Source organism: Petaurus breviceps, unplaced genomic scaffold (genome assembly GCF_028583685.1).
Source record: "Petaurus breviceps papuanus isolate PSGF00001 unplaced genomic scaffold, PetGlider_PUasm1.0 188, whole genome shotgun sequence".
Classification (NCBI taxonomy): domain Eukaryota; kingdom Metazoa; phylum Chordata; class Mammalia; order Diprotodontia; family Petauridae; genus Petaurus; species Petaurus breviceps.
This window is the reverse complement of record NW_027185804.1, coordinates 37,818,083-37,839,716: the sequence shown is the minus strand read 5'-3', so window position 1 is coordinate 37,839,716 and position 21,634 is coordinate 37,818,083. Positions and strand designations below refer to the sequence as shown.

General features: G+C 41.2%; 1 protein-coding gene across 1 annotated transcript in view; it reads left to right on the top strand.

Moving 5' to 3' along the window:
• The window catches only part of AGBL2 (AGBL carboxypeptidase 2), a 67,844-nt gene extending 51,520 nt beyond the window's left edge, over positions 1 to 16,324 (top strand). Inside the window, exons 16-20 of the mRNA XM_069091640.1 lie at positions 1,839 to 1,911; positions 9,346 to 9,558; positions 12,656 to 12,698; positions 14,123 to 14,206; positions 15,966 to 16,324. Of these exons, the coding sequence (XP_068947741.1) occupies positions 1,839 to 1,911; positions 9,346 to 9,558; positions 12,656 to 12,698; positions 14,123 to 14,206; positions 15,966 to 16,203 (651 nt within the window). The 3' untranslated portion in view covers positions 16,204 to 16,324. The remainder of the gene's footprint in view (positions 1 to 1,838; positions 1,912 to 9,345; positions 9,559 to 12,655; positions 12,699 to 14,122; positions 14,207 to 15,965) is intronic.
• The last annotated feature ends 5,310 nt before the right edge of the window (positions 16,325 to 21,634 follow it).

Genomic DNA, 21,634 nt, shown 5'->3' with positions numbered 1-21,634 from the left:
CCAGCCTCAAATGAAAAAAGGGGGCAACAGATAATTCCCAACAGTTGCTATTGATGACATGTTTTCTCATTTGGCCTTGACGAGCACTTTGTAAAGTAGGTATGACAGGTGCATTATCACTATTGCCCTGATCAGCTGGAACTCAGAGTTTAAACAAGTAGCCTGTGGTCCTCTCCTTAAGTATCAGAGAGGCAAGAGGAAGATCAGGTCTCTTAATATAGTCCAGTGGGGATGGTCCTTTTCACAGACATGTTAACAACAGCCATACTCTTGACTTCTCATTCTGCTGGGGAGGTGAGCCTGGGTTTCCAAAGGCTAAGTCAGCCATGCATAAGCCTTAGCAGGCCCCGCCATGCTGTAGAGGCTCTGTTTGAATAGACTGGGCTATGCCTGGAGTCTGGTCAGTGCAAAGACCAGCCTTCCTAAGTATGGGGAGGCGCATCACCAGAAAGCTGGCCAGGAGGGAACAGATTTTGAGTGACCATAGCCGTCCCTGAAGATGATTTATAAAGGGACAAAGGGGTTCTTTTCTGTGTCATTAGAGAGATTCTTGAAGTATTGCCCAAAATTAGGCTATGAAATGCTACACCTTTTAGAAGTGAGCATGACATAGCAGGGAGAATTCTGGACTTGGAGCCAGCAAAGACCTGGGTTTGAATCTCACTGCTCACATTTACTGGCTATGGAAATTGACTTAACATCTCTCAGCCCTGGTTCCCTCGTCTGTAAAATGTACAATTACAAGCTCATAGAAATTATCTTTGAGATCATCATTCTGGCCTCCTTATTTTACATTTGTTGAAGCTGAAGAAAATTTCACCAAAGAGAAGTTAAGTCACTTGTCCAAGGTCATACAAGTAATGTCTGCTAGGATTTTAACCCAAATTTTCTGACTCAGGCATAGCCCCCACCCCCACCTCATAGGATGATGAAACCCAAAGCACCTCCTTCAAGGGCTGCTTGGAAGGCCATTTGGAGGCCCAGTAAATGAAGCCCTTTGCAAACTTAAAAGGATTCTGTGAATGTTAACAACACCCCAGTGCACTGAGGAGCTGCAGGATGGGTTCTTGCTGTTGCAAAAATGTCGTCTTCGTCTTCTTAGTTCCTATGATATCCTAAGAGATATTTAGGCCTTTAAATTATTAAAAGCTTTAAGGGGAGCTCAGCAGAAAAGATAAGGGGTAACCTCTTTCTTTCCACAAGTGAAAATTCTTCTTCTCTTCTCTGCTATCATTTTAATAGCCAATTCTAAGACTATCTGTGTTGAAATACCATTGTCTTAGGCCTGGTTTCTCTGATCCTTGTGAATGAGATTCTACCCAGGACTTCCCATTTACTTATGGAAGGGTCCAATGGCCAACCCTTGATGTGCCTTTTGTCTGGGAATCATAAGGCTGAAGACATGTTACAAAGTATATTGAATAGCAGATACCTGAAAAAATATGTAAATGCTTCTCAGTAACTAGATGTTAGCCCTTCCCAGTCCTGGCTGTAACATTAGAAGCTACAACATTTATTTGAGTTTAGTTGGGCAGTCATCAATTAAGAACCTACTACTTGTGAGATACTATGCTAGGCTCTGGGGCTCCAAAGACAGATACAGGCTTTGCTCTCAAGGAATTCGTAATCTAATGAGGAGATGAATAAGAACACAGATACCTGTGATTCAGAGGAGAGCAAGGAATCTTGGGGAAGAAAAGTTCAGTCAGTGCTAAAGAGAAATCTGGGAGGGAAAGCTGGTTTTCAATTTGGGGAAAGTAACACCTGAGCTGAGCCTGTAAAACAGGGAGGTACTTCAGTGTAAAGCGAATTAAATCTTCAATGTTTTGTTCATACAGAGCAAGAAACCAGGTTTTAAAATTCCAGAGCCTCGGAGGAAGGGCCCGACCAGCAGTCATGAGGTGACTTCAGGTATGAGGCATATCAGGTCTAAGAGCAGATACCCTGCAGACAAGACACATCCAGTCTTCTCTCTGTGCCAGCCTTCCTTTCACACACACACACCCCTGCAGGACTCTGAGGCTCTGTGCTACAGTTAAGACCCATGGCTGTGGCCTAGTAGCAGGACTGGTTTGGTTCTGGATACGTGATGTAACTTGGGAGAAACTCTGCTTATGTGTTCCAGCGGACTCACTCTGGACGGACCATGCTTGTTTTACATTTTGTTTTTAATCCAACTGTATATTAATTTCCTAGGATTATATTTTATGGATTATTTTCCATCAATCTAAATGGGACCATGATGTACATAAAAATTTCCTTCTTGGGAAATAAAATGTGTGTTTACTGAACTCTGACAGAAGTCTACCTCACTTTATGTAATAAATTGTTCCCTAAAAATAGTGTGTAAATCCAGTTTTTGTGTAACAAGCTATATGTATTTGGAAAGTATGCTACTTGAAAGCCAAGATGGTGGAGTAGAGTAGAGCTCCCACTCTAATCAGTTCCAGTACATGTAAAAAAAAATGACTCTAAACAAACTTTAGAGCTACAGAACCCACAAAGTGACAGAGAGAAACAAATCTCCCACTGAAGGCAGCCTGGCAGGTGGACAGGAAGGGTCTATTGCACTCATCTGGGAGTTGAGCACAGTCCCACATGAGCTGCAAGGTTCCAGCCCTAGACCCTGACCAGCAGGCCAGAGCAGACTTCAGGAGAGTGAAGCACCAGCAGCTGTGGCGGTTTCCAGACTTCTCAACCCAGAAACGCCAAAGACAAAATAAAAGGTCAGTGTGGAACTCTGTTGGAACAGTGGGACAGTCTGGCCCCTTCCCAGGGGCAAGAAGCTGCAGAGGCAGGGTGGCTGTGCAGCCCCACCACATGGCTACTTCAGGAGCTCCTGGCCTGCAGATCACAAGGGGACCAAGTGACCATTCAGAGGGTAATTGCTCTTGCTTTAACCTGCTTGGACCTGGATCACGGTCTTGGGTGGTGGTCCTGGGGTGTGTGGCCAGTGAGCCAGAGCGTGTGGGGGATGTAGAGAGGGTGCCCTCTTAATAGCGCCAGCAAATGCGAAAACCCCAGTGATTTGGGACAAAGATCTCTCCATTCTGGAAGCAGAGTTCTGCTATAGCAAAGAGCTCAAAAGTCTAGTAATTGTCTGGCAATATGAGCGAGCAGAGGAAACACAAACAGACCATAGAATCCTTTTTTGGGGACAAAAAGGATCAAGGCATGGAGCGAGAGGAAGACAGCAAAGTCAGAACTCCTGCATCAAAAGCCTCCAAGAAAAATAAGAATTGGTTACAGGCCATAGAGGAGCTCAAGAAGCATTTTGAAAATCAAGTAAAAGAAGTGGAGGAAAAATTGGGAAGAGAAATGAGAATGATGCAAGAAAATCATGAAAAGTGAGTCAATAGCCTGCTAAAGGAGACCCAAAATGAGTAAGAGCACCGCTCCAGTGTCGGGATGGCCTGGGGATCAAATCTGGGCTCAGATACTCAGCACCACACCCAGAAATAACTGGCCGTGTAACCTTGAGCAAGTGACTTAACCCCGATTGCTTTAAAAAAAAAAAAGGAGACCCAAAAACACACTGAAGAAAGTAACACCTTAAAAAATAGACTAACTCAAATGGCAAAAGAGGCCCAAAAAGCCAGTGAGGAGAAGAATGCCTTAAAAAGCCAAATTTGCCAGATGGAAAAGGAATTTCAAAAGCTCACTGAAGAGAATAATTCCTTCAGAATTAGATAGGAGCAATTGGAAGCTAATTACTTTATGAGAAATCAAGATACTATAAAACAGATCCAAACAAATGAAAAAAAAATAGAAGGCAATGTGAAATATCTCATTGGAAAAACCAATGACCTGGAGATAATTTAAAAATTAGTGGACTACCTGACAACCATGATCAAAAAAAGAGCCTAGACACCATCTTTCAAGAAATTATCATGCAAAATTGCCTGAAATTCTAGAACCAGAGGGCAAAATAGAAATTGAAAGAATTCACCGATCACCTCCTGAAAAAGATCCCTAAAAGAAAACTACTAGGAATATATTATATCCAAATTCCAGAGTTCCCCAGTCAAGGAGAAAATGCTGCAAGCAGTCAGGAAGAAATAATTTGAGTATTGTGGAAACACAATCAGGATAACCCAAGACCTAGCAGTTTCTACATTAAGGGATCGAAGGGTTTGGAATATGATATTCCAGAGGTCAAAGGAGCTAGGACTAAAACCAAGAATCACCTACCCAGCAAAATTAAGTATAATACTACAGGGGAAAATATGGTCATTCAATGAAATAGAGGACTTTCAATTATTCTTGATGAAAAAATTAGAGCTGAACAGAAATCTTGACTTTCAAATACAAGAAACAAGAGAAGCATGAAAAGGTAAACAGGAAAAAGAAATCATAAGGAACTTATTAAAGTTGAACTATTTACATTCCTACATGGAAAAACAATAATTGTAACTCCTAAGACTTTTCTCAGTATAAAGATGGTTGAAGGGAATATATATGTATATGTGTATACATATATATATATTTATGTATAGGAAGGTGTATGTGTATATAAATATATATGTAAGTGTGGGCATATATATGTTCATGTATACATAGAGGGCACAGGATAAGTTGAATATGAAGGGATGATATCTAAAAAATAAAATTAAGAGGTGACAGAGGAATTTATTGGGATGAGAAAGGGAGAGATAGATTAGGGTAAATTATCTCTTATAAAAGAAGCAAGAGAAAACTGTTACAATGGAGGGGAAGAGCAGGAAGGTGAAAGGGAATGGGTGAACCTTACTCTCATTGAATTTGGCTTAAGGAGGGAATAACATACACACTCAACTGGGTATCTTACCCTACAGGAAAATAGGGGGATAGGAGATAGGAGCGGAGATCGTAGAAGGGAAGGCAGATTGGGGGAGAGGGTAGTTAGAAGCAAACATGTTTGAAAAGGGACACGGTCAAAGGAGAAAATAGAATAAGTGGGAAGTGGGATAGGATGGAGGGAAATATAGTTAGTCTTTCACAATATAACTACTATGTAGTAGTTTTGGGTAGATTTGTAGATTTGGGTAACTACACATGTACAGCCTATATTGAATTGCTTATCTTCCCAGTGGGAGCAGATGAGGAGGGAAAAGGGGGGAAAAAAACCTGGAATTCAAAGTTTTAAAAACAAATTTTTGAAAAAAAAAACTTATTTTTTATATGCAACTGGGAAGTAAGATGTACAGGCACTGGGGTATAGAAATCCATCTTGCACTACTAGAAAGTTAGGGGGATGATGGGGGAAGATATAAGAAAGAACAGATTAGGGAGAGGGGTATTCAGTAGGCTAACTATTTTGGGGTGGGGGTAGGGGAAAGATGGGGAGAAAAAATTGTAACTCAAAATCTTGTGGAAATGAATGTTGAAAACTAAAAATCAGTTAATCAATTAATTAATTTTTTAAAAAAGAAAGTATGCTACTTAAAAGAGTCCTGTGGTGAATCTTCCTCTTTAGTTAATAATCACCCCACTTCCTGAGTTCTTCTTTTTCATAGGTCACCTTATCCTGTACAGGTTTAAAGCAGGGTAGACCTCTAGAGAGAGTAAGCAACTCATGTACTATTCAATTTTTAACCTTGTTTCTGTTATGCTGGAAAATAATGCAATTGCTTTTATGACTCAATTAAAATTCTACATTCTGCTTACTCAGTCTCTAACCCAATAGTTGTCTTTGGCTTATTATTGACATCATAAATTTGTAAATTTTCTATTTAAATTGGTATTTTACCTATTGTATAATATTCCTGTTGAAAAAATTAAACTATTTTCATTTGGGCATATCCTCTTAAGTATTCCAAGTACAATCATACAGAGTTACAATACCACCAAAATCAGGGTAAGAAATTATCACTGAGGGGTGGCTAGGTGGCGCAGTGAATAGAGCACTGGCCCTGGAGTCAGGAGAACCTGAGTTCAAATTTGAACAAAACTAGCTGTGTGACCTTGGGCAAGTCACTTAACCCCAATTGCCCTACCTTCCCCTTCAGAAAAAAAAAATTATCACTGACCTATGCAGGTTCCTCCAAAATTACTTTGCCTTCTTTTCCTACCACATCTATTGAGCACTATGTAATTCTTTGTCTCATTCTTGTTGTTCAATCTCTGTCTCTGTCTCTCTCCCCCTTTCCCTTTCCTCCCTTACTGCTTACTGGTTGGCTGGTGGTTAGAGGTGGGTGGCCATCCAAATAATGGAAGAGAACTTCAGCTCTCAACCCAGAGGATGTGGAGCCAGGAGCACTGCCAGAACAGCAGCAGTAGCTGGTGAGACTTCTTGCTCCCTGATTCTATCAGGCCTGAGGAACTTTGTTTTCGATGCAGTTTGTCAGAATGGAAAGGAAGCTGAGCTAGACGTGAGGCCCATTGGATGGCCATGCCAAGCCACACCACAGAACCTTTTAGGGGTGCTGCTGCTGGTTTCTTCTTTAAGAAGGACAAATTGGCTTCCTTGTGATGAGGCACAAGGAATCATAAGAGCACAGGCTCTAGAAAGGGGCACCTCTTGGGCTGTCAGCTTTTTCTTTGTATTTTGACCACAGGAAAGAGCTATTGTTCTTTTTTGTTTTTTTTATTCTTACTCAGTGGAGTTCAGATAAAAATGGTCATAGGACAAGTAACTATCAACTGCTATTCTTTGATGCTTGGTGATCAGTGGACAGAAAATAATGATAAAATTATTGATTTTCCTAGTTGAAGAAAAGCGTTGGGAAGTAAATTCTTCTGTAGGCTTACTGGAACAACTCTAGAAGTCCTCAGGATTCCAGGGATATGTCCCACTCCTACATGCCTTTGCTTTCTCACATTAGATCTCTATATTTTGAGAGTTTTTCATTCCCTCAGCTTGGAGACTAAGTACTCGTGTGGCATCATCCATTAAAAGCATTGTTCTTACTTTTTATGGGACGACATTCTGTCTGGGCAACTATGAGAAACAGTTTTGCCCGTAATAATGCTGTAATATGGTTCCTTCGTTGAATTCTCAAGGGTAGTCTAGGATTAGTGTTTGTCATGTGGGAATTTGTCATCTGTTAGTTTATGAAGGCTAGTGAGCTTCTGATGTCTAAGTCTTGCCACTAGATCATGTCTTTTTAGATATTCAGTAGCTACTAAAATTTTTGCAGCCTGTAGTAATATACCATGTAGTTTTTACTGTTTTTTTTCTGAAATTTCCCATAACAAATAACTGGGTTTTTATCATTATTATTATTGGTCCCCAAGTCTTTGCTGTTGTTGTTGTTGAGGGCAACTAGGAGGCACAGTAGGGAAAGTGCTAGATGATCCCCCAGGTTACTTCTAGTTTTAAAGTCTGTGATTCTATCCATCTTAACCTTTATCAAGCCAATCTCATGCCTACGCTTAATTAGAGTGCTCTTCTCTGCTTTAGAGAAACAGCTAGGGGGCTGAACACAGTGCATAGAGTACAGGGCCTGGAAGTCAGGAAGACCCGAGTTCAAATTTGGCCTCAGACACTTACTAGTTGTGTGACCTCAGTTTCCTCATCTGTAAAATGAGCTGGAGAAGGAAATGGCAAACCAATCCAGAATAATCTTTGCAAAGAAAGCCCCAAATGTGCCTGGAAAGACTGAACAACAGTGCCTTTTGGGTAATAATCATTAACATCATTATTACTTGTTCAAAAATCTTCTGGTTTACCCAAATAGAAGTTGGGGTGAGGGGGGGAACCATATCTCATTAACTCTACCCCCATCAGTCAGGACAAATTAGCTGCTTCTAGCTGTGGAAAGCAACCTGGAAATAGTTTGACTTCTAAGAGCCTGAAAATTGAGAGTAAACGAAAGATAAAAGCTTCCAGCTCCATTTTAAGGATTCAGCAAAGGAGAAAGGAAGGGAATAAACGTTTATATGACTAGGTTCTGTATTAAGCACTTTTAACAAATATTTTCTCATTTGATCTTCACAACAACCCTATGAAGTATGTCCTATTATTACCATCCCCATTTTACAGCTGAGAAAACGAAGTCAAAGCTTAAGTGACTTGCCCAGGGTCACACAGCTAGTGCCTGAAGCTGTATTTGAACTCAACTCTTCCTTACTCTAGGCCCAACACTCTATGCACTGTGGCACCCCTTAGCTGTCTCTGAAGTGGAGAAGACTGTGCTAATCAAGTCTTGGGATAAATCTCTGGCTAGAATGAAGGTTGAGATGGATAGCATCAGGGAATTTAGAGCTAACCTGGGCAGGGGGGTGGGGGTCATCTAGTCTAAGGTTTTTCAATGTGGGGTCCATGAACTTGCTTTCTTCCTAGTTTAATAATTGTATTTCATTGCAATTGGGTTCCTTTCTAGGCTTATGTATTTTATTTTATGTATTTACAAATATGGTTCTGAAAAGGAGCCCATAGGCTCACCACACTGCCACGGAGATCCATGCCATGAGAAAGGTTCCAGAGTCCCATCTCTAATCTCATCCCCTTCTTTATTGATAAGAAAATGGAGGCCTAAAGAAGTTCCCAGAGGGAGAAGAAGGAGAAAAGGGAGCAAAGGACCAAACTGTACCCCAGACTTTTGTTTCTTTTTAGGAATGGATGCATACATGAGTGAATGAAAAGCACTAAAGTGTACCCTTATGACTTATTCCACGTATGTCATCATTAAGTCTCTTATTTAATAATATTGTTTTAAGTTCACTTTTAATAAAGAATTATTGTTATTTTTTTTTAGAAAGGGCTGGAAAACTTATGCCTCTATTCTGAATCTCAGGGAAACACCAACAGCAGAAGTCTTATCGTTTGGATCTCATGGCCCCACCACTGCCACCTGTAAATCCCAAGTTTCTGTTCTTGCGGACAGTTGGCCTGAAGACCTAAATATACATATGTGTGTGTGTGTGTGTGTGTGTGTGTGTGTAAAGTGATGAAAGCAAATGTAGTAATAACGAAAGAAAACCTTTTTGAACTTTAGATTTAGTGGTCCTATTGAGATATATTTTTAGAGGGAACAAAGGTTTTGTCTTTTTTTTTCCATTTTGGAATTTGCCTATCATAAAAAAGGTTTTAAATCATGGAGTCCTGCTAGCTATCTGTTGGCTTTGTAATGCCCAGGTTACAATGTTTTTAACTATCTACCCAGAAAGTTAGAGCTATGGATTAGGGTTAGTGTGGTTCATATCACCTAACAAGCTCGTGCATTGCAGTGGGAGAATTTCCCAGGCTTGTCTCATTCCACTAGATTATGGTTTTCTTGTCTTGAAGGACACACATTTTCAGTGCATGAAAGGTTGGCCTTGTATGAGAGAAGTCTCTTAGAACAAAACTAACTTGGCATCCCAGGCTTTGTTCCAGGTTAGCAGTAAATGGTACAGGTGAAATTTCTATTTGTTTCTTAGCAGCATGTCCATGGAAGGAAAAGATGTGCAGGTACCAAAACTGTCTGTTAATGCAGCAAGACATCACCCATCATCAGCCTTTACTCATCACATCAGCACCTTCAGAACGAAACAAGACTCCTTTAGCCATTAAGCAGTACCCACCTCCACTCTTTCTGCAGCTGAGCCAAGAGAGCTGTGAGAAACAGGCGGCTTTCCGTAGTCTGATTCAGCAAGGTAATTATTTCATATGCATGTTAGGGATGAGAGAGTGTGTGACATAGTGGACCAAGGGCCAGCCTTGGAGTCAGCAAGCTTTGGCATGGAGACTTCTGTGACATATGCTAGCTGTGTGACCATGGGTAAGTTACCTCACCTCTCCATTGCCTCTAGCAGCTCTCTCAGACTCCAAATAACAGATTAGTTGTCAATTAGGAATAATTGCAGGTTATCTAAGCACCCCCACACACACTAGGAGTCCTCTCTCCCAGAATCAGACCCCCCAAAGTGAAAAGGAGAGGGAGAAACAAGGTGCCAGCCCACATACAGGACCAGTGCTTCAAGTTAAGGAACAAAGAGATTCTCTTTCAATGGTGATCTGCTGACCTTGGCCCTTGAGAGGCAGCAGGGGTGTAAGGGATGCACGGATTGGCTTTTGAAAGGGGAATTTGGGAAGACCCCGGGTTCTCACTCTCCTGTGTAACCATGGACAAGTCGCTCCAGTCCTCTGAGCCTCAGTTGGACTAGATGACCTTTAAGGATCTCTCCAGCTCCAGAGCTAGGCTTCCAAAGGGCTGGGTTAAAGGAAAAGCAGAGGTGAAGGTCTCCCTCTCAGCAGTGAGCCTGGAATGAAGGGAGAAGCAGCAATGGCTATTTGGGAGGCAAGAGGAGGGGAGGAGCAGCTTAGGCCCTGATCTCCCTGACAAGCTCCCTACAGCTCTCCCCTCACATTCCCTGTGCTATCCAGGATGCATGCACATACACAGCCCTGGCTCTTGGGTGGCTTCTGCTAGCTCAAGCTCCTTTATGGCTCAGGATGCTGATCCTGCTCCAGCCCCACTTACTTTCCTAGAGCTTCATTTTCCTTCTTGCCTCTCTTCTCCCAGGTAGCCAGTCTTGTCTCGTGGGCCAGCCAGGCTCCAGACTCCTTCTCTGCCTCTTATGAGAGGCACCTAATTGCATATTTAGTATTTTAGAGGGGAAATGGGACTAGCATCAGTTTTTTCATAACTCCTATCCATAGCACATGGAAAACATCAAAGCTCGGTTTGGAAAACATTAGACTAGTTCAGGGGTAGGGAACCTGTGACCTCGAGGCCACATGTGGCCTTCTAGGTCCTCCAATGCAGCCCATTGCCTAAATCTCGAGTTCACAGAACAATTCCAGGGAAGTTTGGATTTAGGCAAAGGGCTGCACTGGAGGACCTAGAGGGCCACACGTGGCCTTGAGAACCACAGGCTAGACAGATGTTTAAAAGAGTTGGGGTCTTTTGTGACTCTTCAGAGCCTGGGATTTGGGGGCTATGTGCCCCAAAGAACCCTGTATTGTCCAGTAGCTGTTAGTTGTGCACAGACTTGTGTAGTGTGATCTTGAGATCAAACACACAAGCAAACAAAACCAGATAGACAACTCACACAGAGCAATTAGTGTCCAGGCCCAGTACTGAGTCTGGCTTTTTTCCTCTTAACTTTGCAAATTTCAGCTCTCGGCTCTTAAGAAAAACAAACTCCCAAGTTCAGGTCAAAGTTATTTTCTCCCAAGCCATCTGGCCTGGCTGCATCTGAACCCCTGGGTTCTCTGACCAGAAATCTCTTTCCAAGACCCACAAATTAGGTCATGTTCAGTCAGTTTGGGTTGGCTAAATCAAGTCATTTTCTAGTTTCCTTGCTTAGAAATGCTTATGCTAATAACCTCAAGTTTCTTTTTCTCCAGCTCATTTAGTCACCTCTTGGTTTGGTTCATACTTAATGCCCTGAATCACCTCAGCCCCAGGTGTTAGCAACCTATCTCCTATAGGCTGATACTCTCAAGAATCCTTATTTTTATATATGAGCACAAGACAGCTCATCTACAGTAAAAGGAAGTATCATTTTGATATTTCCCATCACATATAATTGGGAGAGAAGCTGCTCACATGGAAATAGTCACTGTAAGTGCAGTAGGTCTTCAGAGAAGGGAGAGGCCTGGGTTTTTTTCCACACCTATTTACTTCCTAATCATGTGACCAAAGGCCAGTCACTTCAGTTTTCTGGATCTGTTTCTTAATCTCTAAAATGAGGGATTGGACAAGATCTGTAAAGCTCCTTCCAGCTCTAAATCCAGTGATGACTATGGTTCATCATAGTAAGCAGACAGTCCTTAAGGATTCTTGAAGGAGATAGTACTTAGTAAAGGTATTATACCAGTTTAAAAGCTTCTTTCTCCTCCTTCTCCAACCCTGGAATATTTCCATGCCAAGCATCACTAAGGGTATTCGTGTCAGAGATTCACTAACATGCTTCACTAGGGCCCATACCTCATTGAATCGGGCACCCACTGGAAGATGCCAGTTTGTCAGTTCTCCCTACAAATAAAGGAAATAAAATGGTTCCATGATACCAAATTATTAATGTGCTCGATTACCCCCTCCATATAGTAAGGTGAAACATGTACATGTATGAGCCCAGTTGCTAATCTTCAAGCTAAAAAAACTAAGTAACTATAATGTAAAAGGTGACCAGGGCCTAGAGTCCTGGGATGACATTCACTGTAACCTCCCTAAGCATAGCAACTATTTCTTAATGATTATTTTATTCCTTCTCCCCTCGTTCCCCCAGCCAGTGCCTAGCATACTGCTTTGCATATAGTAGGTAAATAATAAATGGTTGTTTAGTGAATGAAACAAGTACTGAACATCTACTCTATGTTTAGCACTGTTTAACAAGTTCTGTGGCAAGAAGTAAATGTCTCTTTGAGAATAGTGCCCAAAAGATAGGTCTAGGGATAAAATATTTTTCTTTCAACCTGTTATGATGTTCATTCATCATTGGAAGAATCTTAATTTCTTAGGGGTGGCTAGGTGGCTCAGTGAGTAGGAGCACCGGCTCCAGTGTCGGAATGACCTGGGGTTCAAATCCGGGCTCAGATACTTAGCACCACACCCAGAAATAACTGGCCGTGTAACCTTGAGCAAGTTACTTAACCCCGATTGCTTTAAAAAAATAAAAGAATCTTAATTTCTCACCCATCACAAGTATAGTTCAAAGGATCCAGGACTATAGGGTGCACACTGTATTTAATTGGTTTGTTTCTCCATGTTAATCAAATCTGTTTCCTCTCTTCAACTCCATCCAGGAAAGTGGATACCATCACAAAGTTCATCTACTATAACACCCAGGTACTACAGAGATATGTGAGAAGATTAAACTTGCATTCCATAGTAGTAGTAGCTACTGCCCATGGACAGCCCAAGTAATTCCACTTCATTCCATTTAACAAACATTTTTCGTGTCTGTATGTGACCCCGTGCTAGCTCCCAGAGAGCTGGTGTGATTTAGCTTCTCGTCAGGTGAAAAGATATTCCAAATATCGCTCTTGATCTCAGCAGTGACTGCTAAGCCAGGACTAACAGCAGTGGCGCAGTGGAGAGAGCACTGTGGCGGGAGGCAAAGGCTCCCGTCAGCCCTGTACCACGAAGCAGCTATGTGAGCCAGTGCCTAGCCTCCTCATCTGTGAGAGGAGAGCACCTGGTTAGGAAGGTTGATTTTGGCGGTGTGCATAAAAGTGCTGTTAAAAATGCAAAGTACGATATAGAAGAAAAGTGTCAATGACCACCATTGTTTAACACTACCCCTTTATTTTATGAGATTATAAATTATATGTGCTAATATACTGGATACTAATTACTATCTCTGCTGGTTAATAATCATTATACTGGATTGCAACCCACAGCATCCAAGCCTCGGGATTTTTCTGCATCATCCAGTAATGCAAATATCCTCCGTGTGAGACAGGGAAAGCCACAGAGGGCACCATCTGAGCAGAGCTCGTGATGCTGAACATGTGATGCTAACCAGAGACTTACAAAGATGAGAGGAGACTGAATGGTGGATCATGAAAATGTCTATGTGTGGTAGGAGGGAGCAGTACTTGCAGCGGCAGGCATTACTGCTAGTCACAAATAGGAGGTAAAAATGAAGCCAGAAATCTCACTGAGGCCAATTAAGTTACTGACAGTTGAATAAAATGTTAAAAACAAAAATTCTGTCCTGGGGGTGGTGGGTTGTGGATGGAGTCACTATTTTCTGTATGACAGCCAATAAATGGTAGTTATTTTGTGATGACTTTGCTTCCAGATTCTTTAGACCCTATGTTCAAAAGGCTTCTCTCCCTATCCTGGGACTTGCTACACAAATTCACTTAACTCTAGAATCAAGAATCCAGGAATCTGTGGGATTTGAGAATAGTTATTATAACTTTCCAAAGCCTCATGTACATATGGAATTAGTTTGCTTGAGCTAATTGCATTATTCCATATAAGCCATCAAGGGTATATACCACAAGCAGAAAGGTAGCAGTGAGGGTAACTGAGGGCTAAGTCCTTCATTCCAACTTTGGGTTCCTTGACCAATCTAATCATAGAGTGTTGAACAAATCATTTTCCCTCTAGGTGCTTCATTTTTCTCAACAATAAATGGGAATAAGAATCTTTGCTCTTTGTTCCCCTCTGAATAGTCTCTATACCAAGTAGACCCATAACATTTGTTTCCAGTGGGAGACCAGCCCTTCGGACGTGCCCTTTTTTTTTTTAATTTGCTGTAGAAAGCCTTTGTCTTCCAGTAACAGAGATGGAAAACCAGGCTCATGGAGCACCTGGGTCCTGGAGTTTAAGAATGTAACAGCAAAGTGAGTGTTAATTACCACTGGTTCTTCGGTAATGCCTTTATTCCAGAAGCCCTTTCTGATTTGGAATATGTCTAAATATTAGTGTATTCAGCAGGGCACTGAGATTTCAATGATCTTAAACCCATATCCTTTAATGTGTTCAAATGTTAAATTGCAGTGTCTTATATGTGTCAAAATCCTTGATAATTTCAAGAAAATTAAAATGACCCTATTATCGAGATATGAGTTAAGAGAAAATGGTGTTTGGGGCTCTCCCTCCCAGACCCCCAGAGTCTCTGTCATATCTGAAATATTACTCCAAGAAATTTTTTTCATAGCTTTAATCAGTTTTACCTTGGATTCCTTTCTCATTTAAAGTTACCCAGTCTAGCAACAAAGACTTTGGTCTTTGGTATCAGGTAACAAAAACAAACAGTTCACGAGAGGTTCCAGTTATCTTCAAGAGTTTAGAAGGCATGATCATCTCCCCGGCCCCCATCTAGCTGGCAGTGCTACCCCAGACCCTGGTGTTCTGGATAGGGGAAAATGAATTCTCCAAAGATAACTTGAACCCCAAGCCCAACCTTCTCTTCTTACAGCCCTCCTTGCTACTCCCAATGAAAGGGCTACAACACAGGCTTGAGGACAGCAGACATTTTTTATCCAGATTGCAATACTGATTTTTTACCTAGTTACACCATAGAGATCTGTCCTTTCCTTGGAGATTGATGCAACACATATATGGTTGGGATGGTGTGCCACACAAAGGCTCTCAGTAATGCGTGATCCGTCCCTTTCCCAGTAGCTTTTCCTGTGTGTACCGTGGTACCGAGTTGTATGATGTGGTATTGTTCAGCCCACTAGTTACCGGTAATACCCAACCGTTGGCTGTGGTTTCATATGATTAGCTCTTAATAATTCAGGCATATTGGCCAGGATGTTAAATGATTGTCAGTTGCTGGAGCCACCCTCCTTCCCCCTTCCCCACCTCCCATCCTCATCTGAGGAATCCAAGCAGGGAAGGGAGCAGTAAGCAGCAGCTTTCTTTTCTAGGTTCCGTCCAGCAACCTCACTCTTAGCCATAAGACTTTGGGAAAAATTAAACAGCTCCTCACAAGAAGGTGAACACTAACAAGCTTAATTTTTTCATTTGGTTAATATGAATTTACCCAAGTTTTTTCCCAACATGAAAGCCTAATTGTACATCACATGGAGCTCCTCAGCAGAACTGATTTTGTTTGTCCTAATCTCTGGGGACTTCAGAAATCGGCTGAAATGGTCCTATCAGGCAGGCTCTTGTGAGAAACATGGATACTATGTAGGGGACAGCAGAGTCCAATGGAAAGAGCGCTGAATTTGCACTTGGGGGATCTGGAGTCTGATTCCACTTTTCCTCACTGGGTCTCAATTTATTGCTCTAGGAAATGAGTGGGTTAGGCTAGGACTAGGTTAATTCTAAGGCCCTTCTGGTACTAAATGCTCTGATAAAATTGTGTCCAGGTGACAAAGTTAAGGTGTCCAAATCAGATTATCTTTGAGGTTCCCAAGAGTAGTCTATGAACTAGGGAAAGGGGAAGCCTTGTATGGCCTTAAGAGAATGCATACAGCCTCAAGTACGAAGGCTCCTCATTTATCTCCTCAATCAAGATGAAGCTCTCCTCATCCCCAGCCCCATGAAAAGGCAGGTTTGGAACAGGCCTCAGTGCTATATGGGAGATGGGGCAGCTACAGTGAAATGAGGAAGAAGGCTGAAGGACGATCATTTGTGCCTTTCTGTCAGGTCCCAGTGCTGGATTCCAAAGGTAACTTCTGTGTCCATGCTGCTGGGTAAAACTTTCTCTCTGACCCCTAAGATCCCTCAGAATCCTGTAAAAAGGGAAAGGAAGAAAACAAAAGGGAAACTTCCTAGAAGGTCTAGCCTGACCAAGAGAGATCAGCACAGTCTACTTGGAAAAAGGGGGAAACAATGCAAAAAGAAAATCTCCAGGGATATCCAAAAAAAGGTCTCAAAAGAATGAGAAAATCTTTAACTTCGCAGAAGTAAGACTCTTACTGACAGCAAGCCAGAAGGATGTTCTCTCAGCAGATACACTCACAAGGCAAGTTATGAAGGATGTAGAAAGCAAGGCAAATTTCACTTGGTGCTGCTGTTCCTTAGACAAACTTAAAACGAAAAGCTGCTGACAACTTCTCTCACTTGAGAGGTGCCAGGTTTGGGTTAATGTAAAGCAAAAAGGATCCAATTTGTAATCTTCCCCTAGTGCTGAATTTTTCTGAAAACTTCAAATTCAAGGTGAAGGCCAGATGAGGAAGAGACTTTTCTGCAGGAATCTCTGGGCTTGATCCACAGAACAGCAGTGTGGTATTTTCAAGTGTTTTGCTTTTTCCTCAATTATTTTTCATAACATTCTCATCTCTAGTGTTTGTGTCTTTCCCCCCAAAGTGAGGGTTTTGGGTGTAGGACTTTTCTCAAGTACCTTCATGAGGAACTTCATTTTTCCAACTAAGCAAACCTAAGAATCATTTGAAAGTAGAATCTGATGTTCCAATCACTTGACTCTACATTAACTTATGCTGTCCTCTGTATTCCCAGGCAAATCCAATTCCTACAACTAACTGTGCTTGAAGACAACCAAAGAAGTCATTCCCATTTGATGAGCCATCATTTTGTATTTTTGACAAACACTGTTTTCCACTCTGTTCAGGAAATGTATTTTTCTTATCACACTGCATTTAAATACAGTTGTTTCTCTAGGGAAGTAAACCATCTCTAATTGTCCTCCCTTTCTCTTTAATAAAGTCCTGTTTTGCTTCTGAACAATATGTTTTTATGTTAGCCTATTTAATACCAATTATTCTTATTTAATATGAGGCACCAAAATGAATTAAGGACTAAATAAAAATCATTTTTGTTGTTGTCCACTTGTGTCAAACTCGTGACCCCATTTGGGGTTTTCTTGGCAAAGATGCTAGAGTGGTTTGCCATTTTACAGATGAGGAAACTGAGACAAACAGGGTTAAGTGCCCAGGGTCATATAGCTAGTAAGTGTCTGAAGCTGGATTTTAACTCAGGTCTTTCTGTGAAAAAGGATAATTTTAAAAATGTCCTCAATTACATGTAAAAAATTTTTAATTATTCCTTTTTAAAAATTTTGAGTTCCAAATTCTCTCTCTTCTCCTTCCTCCCCTACCCTCCTTAAGAAGGCAAGCAATTTGATATAGATTATACATAGGGACACTAGGTGGCCCATGAGCCTGGAGTCAGGAAGACTTATCTTCCTGAGTTCAAATCTGGCCTCAGACACTTACTAGCTGTGTGACCCTGGGCACGTCACTGAACCCTATTTGCCTCAATTTCATCTGTAAAATGATCTGGAGAAAGAAATGGCAAACTACTCCAGTATTTTTGCCAGAAAACCTCAAATGGGATCAGGAAGAGTCCAACACAACTGGAAAAAGACTGAGCTGAACTGAATATGAAGTCATGAAAAACATTTCCATATTAGCCATTATGCAAAAGAAAACACACAAAAAAATTTTAAGTATGATTCAATCTATATTCAGACTCCATCAGTTCTTTCTCTGGAGATGGAGAGCATTTTTTATCATAAGCCCTTTGAAATTGTCTTGGATCACTGTGTTGCTCAAAATAGCTAAGTCATTCACAGCTGATTGTCGTACAATATTGCTGTTACTGTATACAATATTCTCCTGGATCTCCTCACTTCTCTTTGCATCAGTTCATGTCCCTCCAGGCTTTTCTGAAACAATCCTTATTTCTTGTAGCACAAAGATATACCATAACTTGTTCAGCCATTCCCCAATTGATAGACATCTCTTCAATGTCCAATTCTTTGCCATCACAAAAAGAGCTGCTATCGTTTTTTTGTACTTACAGGTCCTTTTCCTTTGTTTAAAATCTCTTTGGGATACAGACCTAGTAGTGGTATTGCTGGATCAAGGGTATAGTATAGTATGCATGGTTTTATAGCCATTTGGCCATAGTTCCAAATTTCTTTCTAGACTGGTTGGATCAGTTCACAACACTACCAACAGTGCATTAGTGTCCCAATTTTTCCACATCCCCTCCAACATTTGTCATTTTCCTTTTTTGGCATATTAACCAGTGTGTGAGGTACTACCTCAGGGTTGTTTTAATTTTCATTTCTTTTTTTTTTTGGCTTTTTGGAGGGCAATTGGGGTTAAGTGACTTGCCCAAGTTCCCATGGCTAGTTTTTGTGTTAAGTGTCTGAGGCCGAATTTGAACTCAGGTCCTCCTGACTCCAGGGTTGGTACTCTATTCACTGCACCACCTAGCTGCCCCTAATTATTATTCCTCTAGTCAATAGTAATTTAGAGGTGTGCGGGGTACAGAGACCCTACCCCGAGGTAGGTCTACTCTGAGACGTCTCAAGGTGAAAGCAGGAAGTTTTATTGAATCTCCAGAGAAGTGGGTGGTCCCATCACTGGGAGGTCCAGAGAGAGGAGGCCCTGTACAGAAGATCTCAAAAACCACAACCCTCCCCTTCCTCATGTAATCTTTTAAATTGATTGGCTGTTCTGTTAACATTCCCCTATTTGGCCGGTGGGGTGACAAGGTGATTTCCAGAGTTTAGCAAATAGTCTACTTGAGAAATCACATTTCGTTCTACACACCTGTAAATTTGATTTCTTCCGAAAACTGCCTATTCATATCATTTTGACCATTTATCAATTAGGGAATAATTCATATTATTATAAACTTAACTCCATTTTCCCTGTATTTGAAAAATGAGGCCTTTATCAGAGAAACTTGCTATAAATTTTTTTAAATTTCCTTAATAGAAGCAGACTGTGTCAAATTGCCTTCTGATTGCCCCAAGGTTGTAGAATGATTTAAATTTTCAAATAATCACATGATAACATCCTTTTACTGCCTTTAGGCCAAATAACATCCTCAACTTGCAGGACCCTGGTTTGGGAGTGATTTTGTCAAAGCCAATCTCTGTCCTCAGTGACGAAATTCAATAGACATCAAGTATACAAGGCATGGTGGTGAGCTCTGCAGATGCAAAGATGTAGAAAGCCAGATGGATGATAAGGTCCATGTCCTTGAGGAGCTTGAGTCTCCAGGAGGAAGTGGGACATACCAAGTAGGCAGAGACGGATAATACAAGATAGAATGGAACGAAGGTAAAAGAGAAGGCCAAACTGTTCTGACGCCACTTGATGAAAGAGAGAGCATTTTCAATTGGGGAAGTCAGGCAAGACAGCCTTGGCTGAATTTAGATGAAAGGATTCAGAAAGTCCTATATGAGGAGGAAACAATGTGGCAAATTAATTCAGGTCAACAGTAAGCTTATATAGTGTGATAATACCATCACAGTATAGTGCTGGGAGCAAAAGTGCTTTTGTGTTTTTCAGAAAAGACTACTGGGAATACGCAATTTTTTAAAATAACAGCTCATTCACCTATGGTGACACCCCACTATGGCATGGGGGTCATGACCCTGTGCTCTCCAAAGCTTTGGTAGGTTCTGTCACATTGGAAAGGCTTTAGATATGGCCCGAACAACAGATGGCATCTACTTTTCAAGGAGCAGCCTGGTAGCTAAGAACTGAGGGCATTTATCACTAAGAGGCTGGATGCCTTTGCCCCAGCTGACCCCCATGCCTGGAAAGCTCTGCCCCTTCCCACTGGCATCTTCCCTTCCCTGTCTTCCTTCAAGACTTCTGCAGGAAACCTTTCTTGGTACTCCCACTTGCTGCTGACTTCTGTGTTGGGATTCCCTTCATATTCTCTGTACATATTATGTACCTAAATATTGTTCCGTGCTGTCTCCTCTATTAGAATGTTGGTTCCTCGAGAACAAGACCTGTTTTATAAGCGTTTAATAAATGATTATTGATGACTGGGAATGAATTGACTGACCATGGCAAACCACACACACACACACACACACACACACACACACACACACACACACTTTAAATTGTCCACATTCCTTAACAGCCCCCTTCCATTTTGTCAGTGATGGTAGCAGATAGTGAAGGGGGGAGGGGGGGAATCCAGAATCAGTGTTCAGATGATCTTTAACTTGGCTGTTGCTACTCTAAATGAGAGAATATAACCTGATGACCAAGTATACATATTACTGGAGGAACTAAACATATCAGTCTTCATATTCTCACTAAACAAAACCAGAAGTTGTAACTCAATGGAAGAATGGTTCACAGGTTCTCTTGAAAGAGGCACAGAAGGAAACTGGAGGATCTGGTTTTATTCGGAATCCAAAGACAGTCACCTCATGGGACATTTTGTCATCTTATTGCATATGCTATATAAGTTTCTGCAAAAAGACTGCCATGAAAAAAATAACTGCAGTTTATGTACCAGTGTCTTACAGACGGTGCACAAATTCTAAAGAATTCAATGAGTTTCTCCTTCCCCTAATTAAATCAATATATACTTTGGTATTAGGTAACTTCAATGCAAAGGCAGGCATAGGTGAGAATGCATGTGGGAAAACATGCATCAGGAAAAAGGAATGCGTGAAGTCAAAAAATGATTAAACTATTCAAAAGCCTCACACTATATGTCATGAATACTTCAAGAAAATAAGAAGTAGGCACTTGACAGCATGGCAAGTACCTAAAAAGGTCCAAGAAAATGAAACTGATTATATTTCAACAGACAGGAAATGCCATTATTAATATAGAAGTCCTACCTGAATGAGCTATCTAGATATAATCCGTCCACCTATTTATCAAAATTGTTACAAAGCTAGAAAAATCAAAATGAGAAAATGATGCCACATAACTTAAACAATTTAATCCTGGCACATTCAAAAGAGTTGCTGATAATTTAAAATGGGTAGTAGATAGGAAAAAGATATAAATACAAACCCTAACAATCTCACACAAAAACTTAGCTGATATAAATCCACTTCTATAGTAAGAAGTGTAAAAGATGCCTAAAAAGCACCCGAGTCCACAGACAATTCACTCGCCAAGAAGAGAGGCCTGGTGTTCAAAGGCAACACTGGCTCAGGCTACAAGCTCGTTTGTGAAATCTAACAGAAGAGGGGTAGCTAGGTGGCTCAGGGAATAGAGCTGGAAGACCTGAGTTCAAATCCAGCCTCAGACACTTGACATACTTCACTAGCTGTGTGACCTTGGGAAAGTCACTTAACCCCAATTGCCTGGCCAAAAAACCCCCCGACAAAATCTAATAGAAGAGGAAAATCATGTTCAATGTCACCTCTCTGCTTTAACTCAGAAAATTTATGGAGAAAGTAAAATCAATTTAAAGAAGGCTCAGAAAGTGATTCAACTTTCAAAAAAAAGTTGGATCAAAAGTTATCCTAAAAGGGGTGGCTAGGTGGCTGTAATGGGAATGCAAATTTGGAAGATCTTCCCTGCCCCTAGGCTAAAATGCACCTGAAGCCTGGGGAGGGAGGCTTGTTTTTC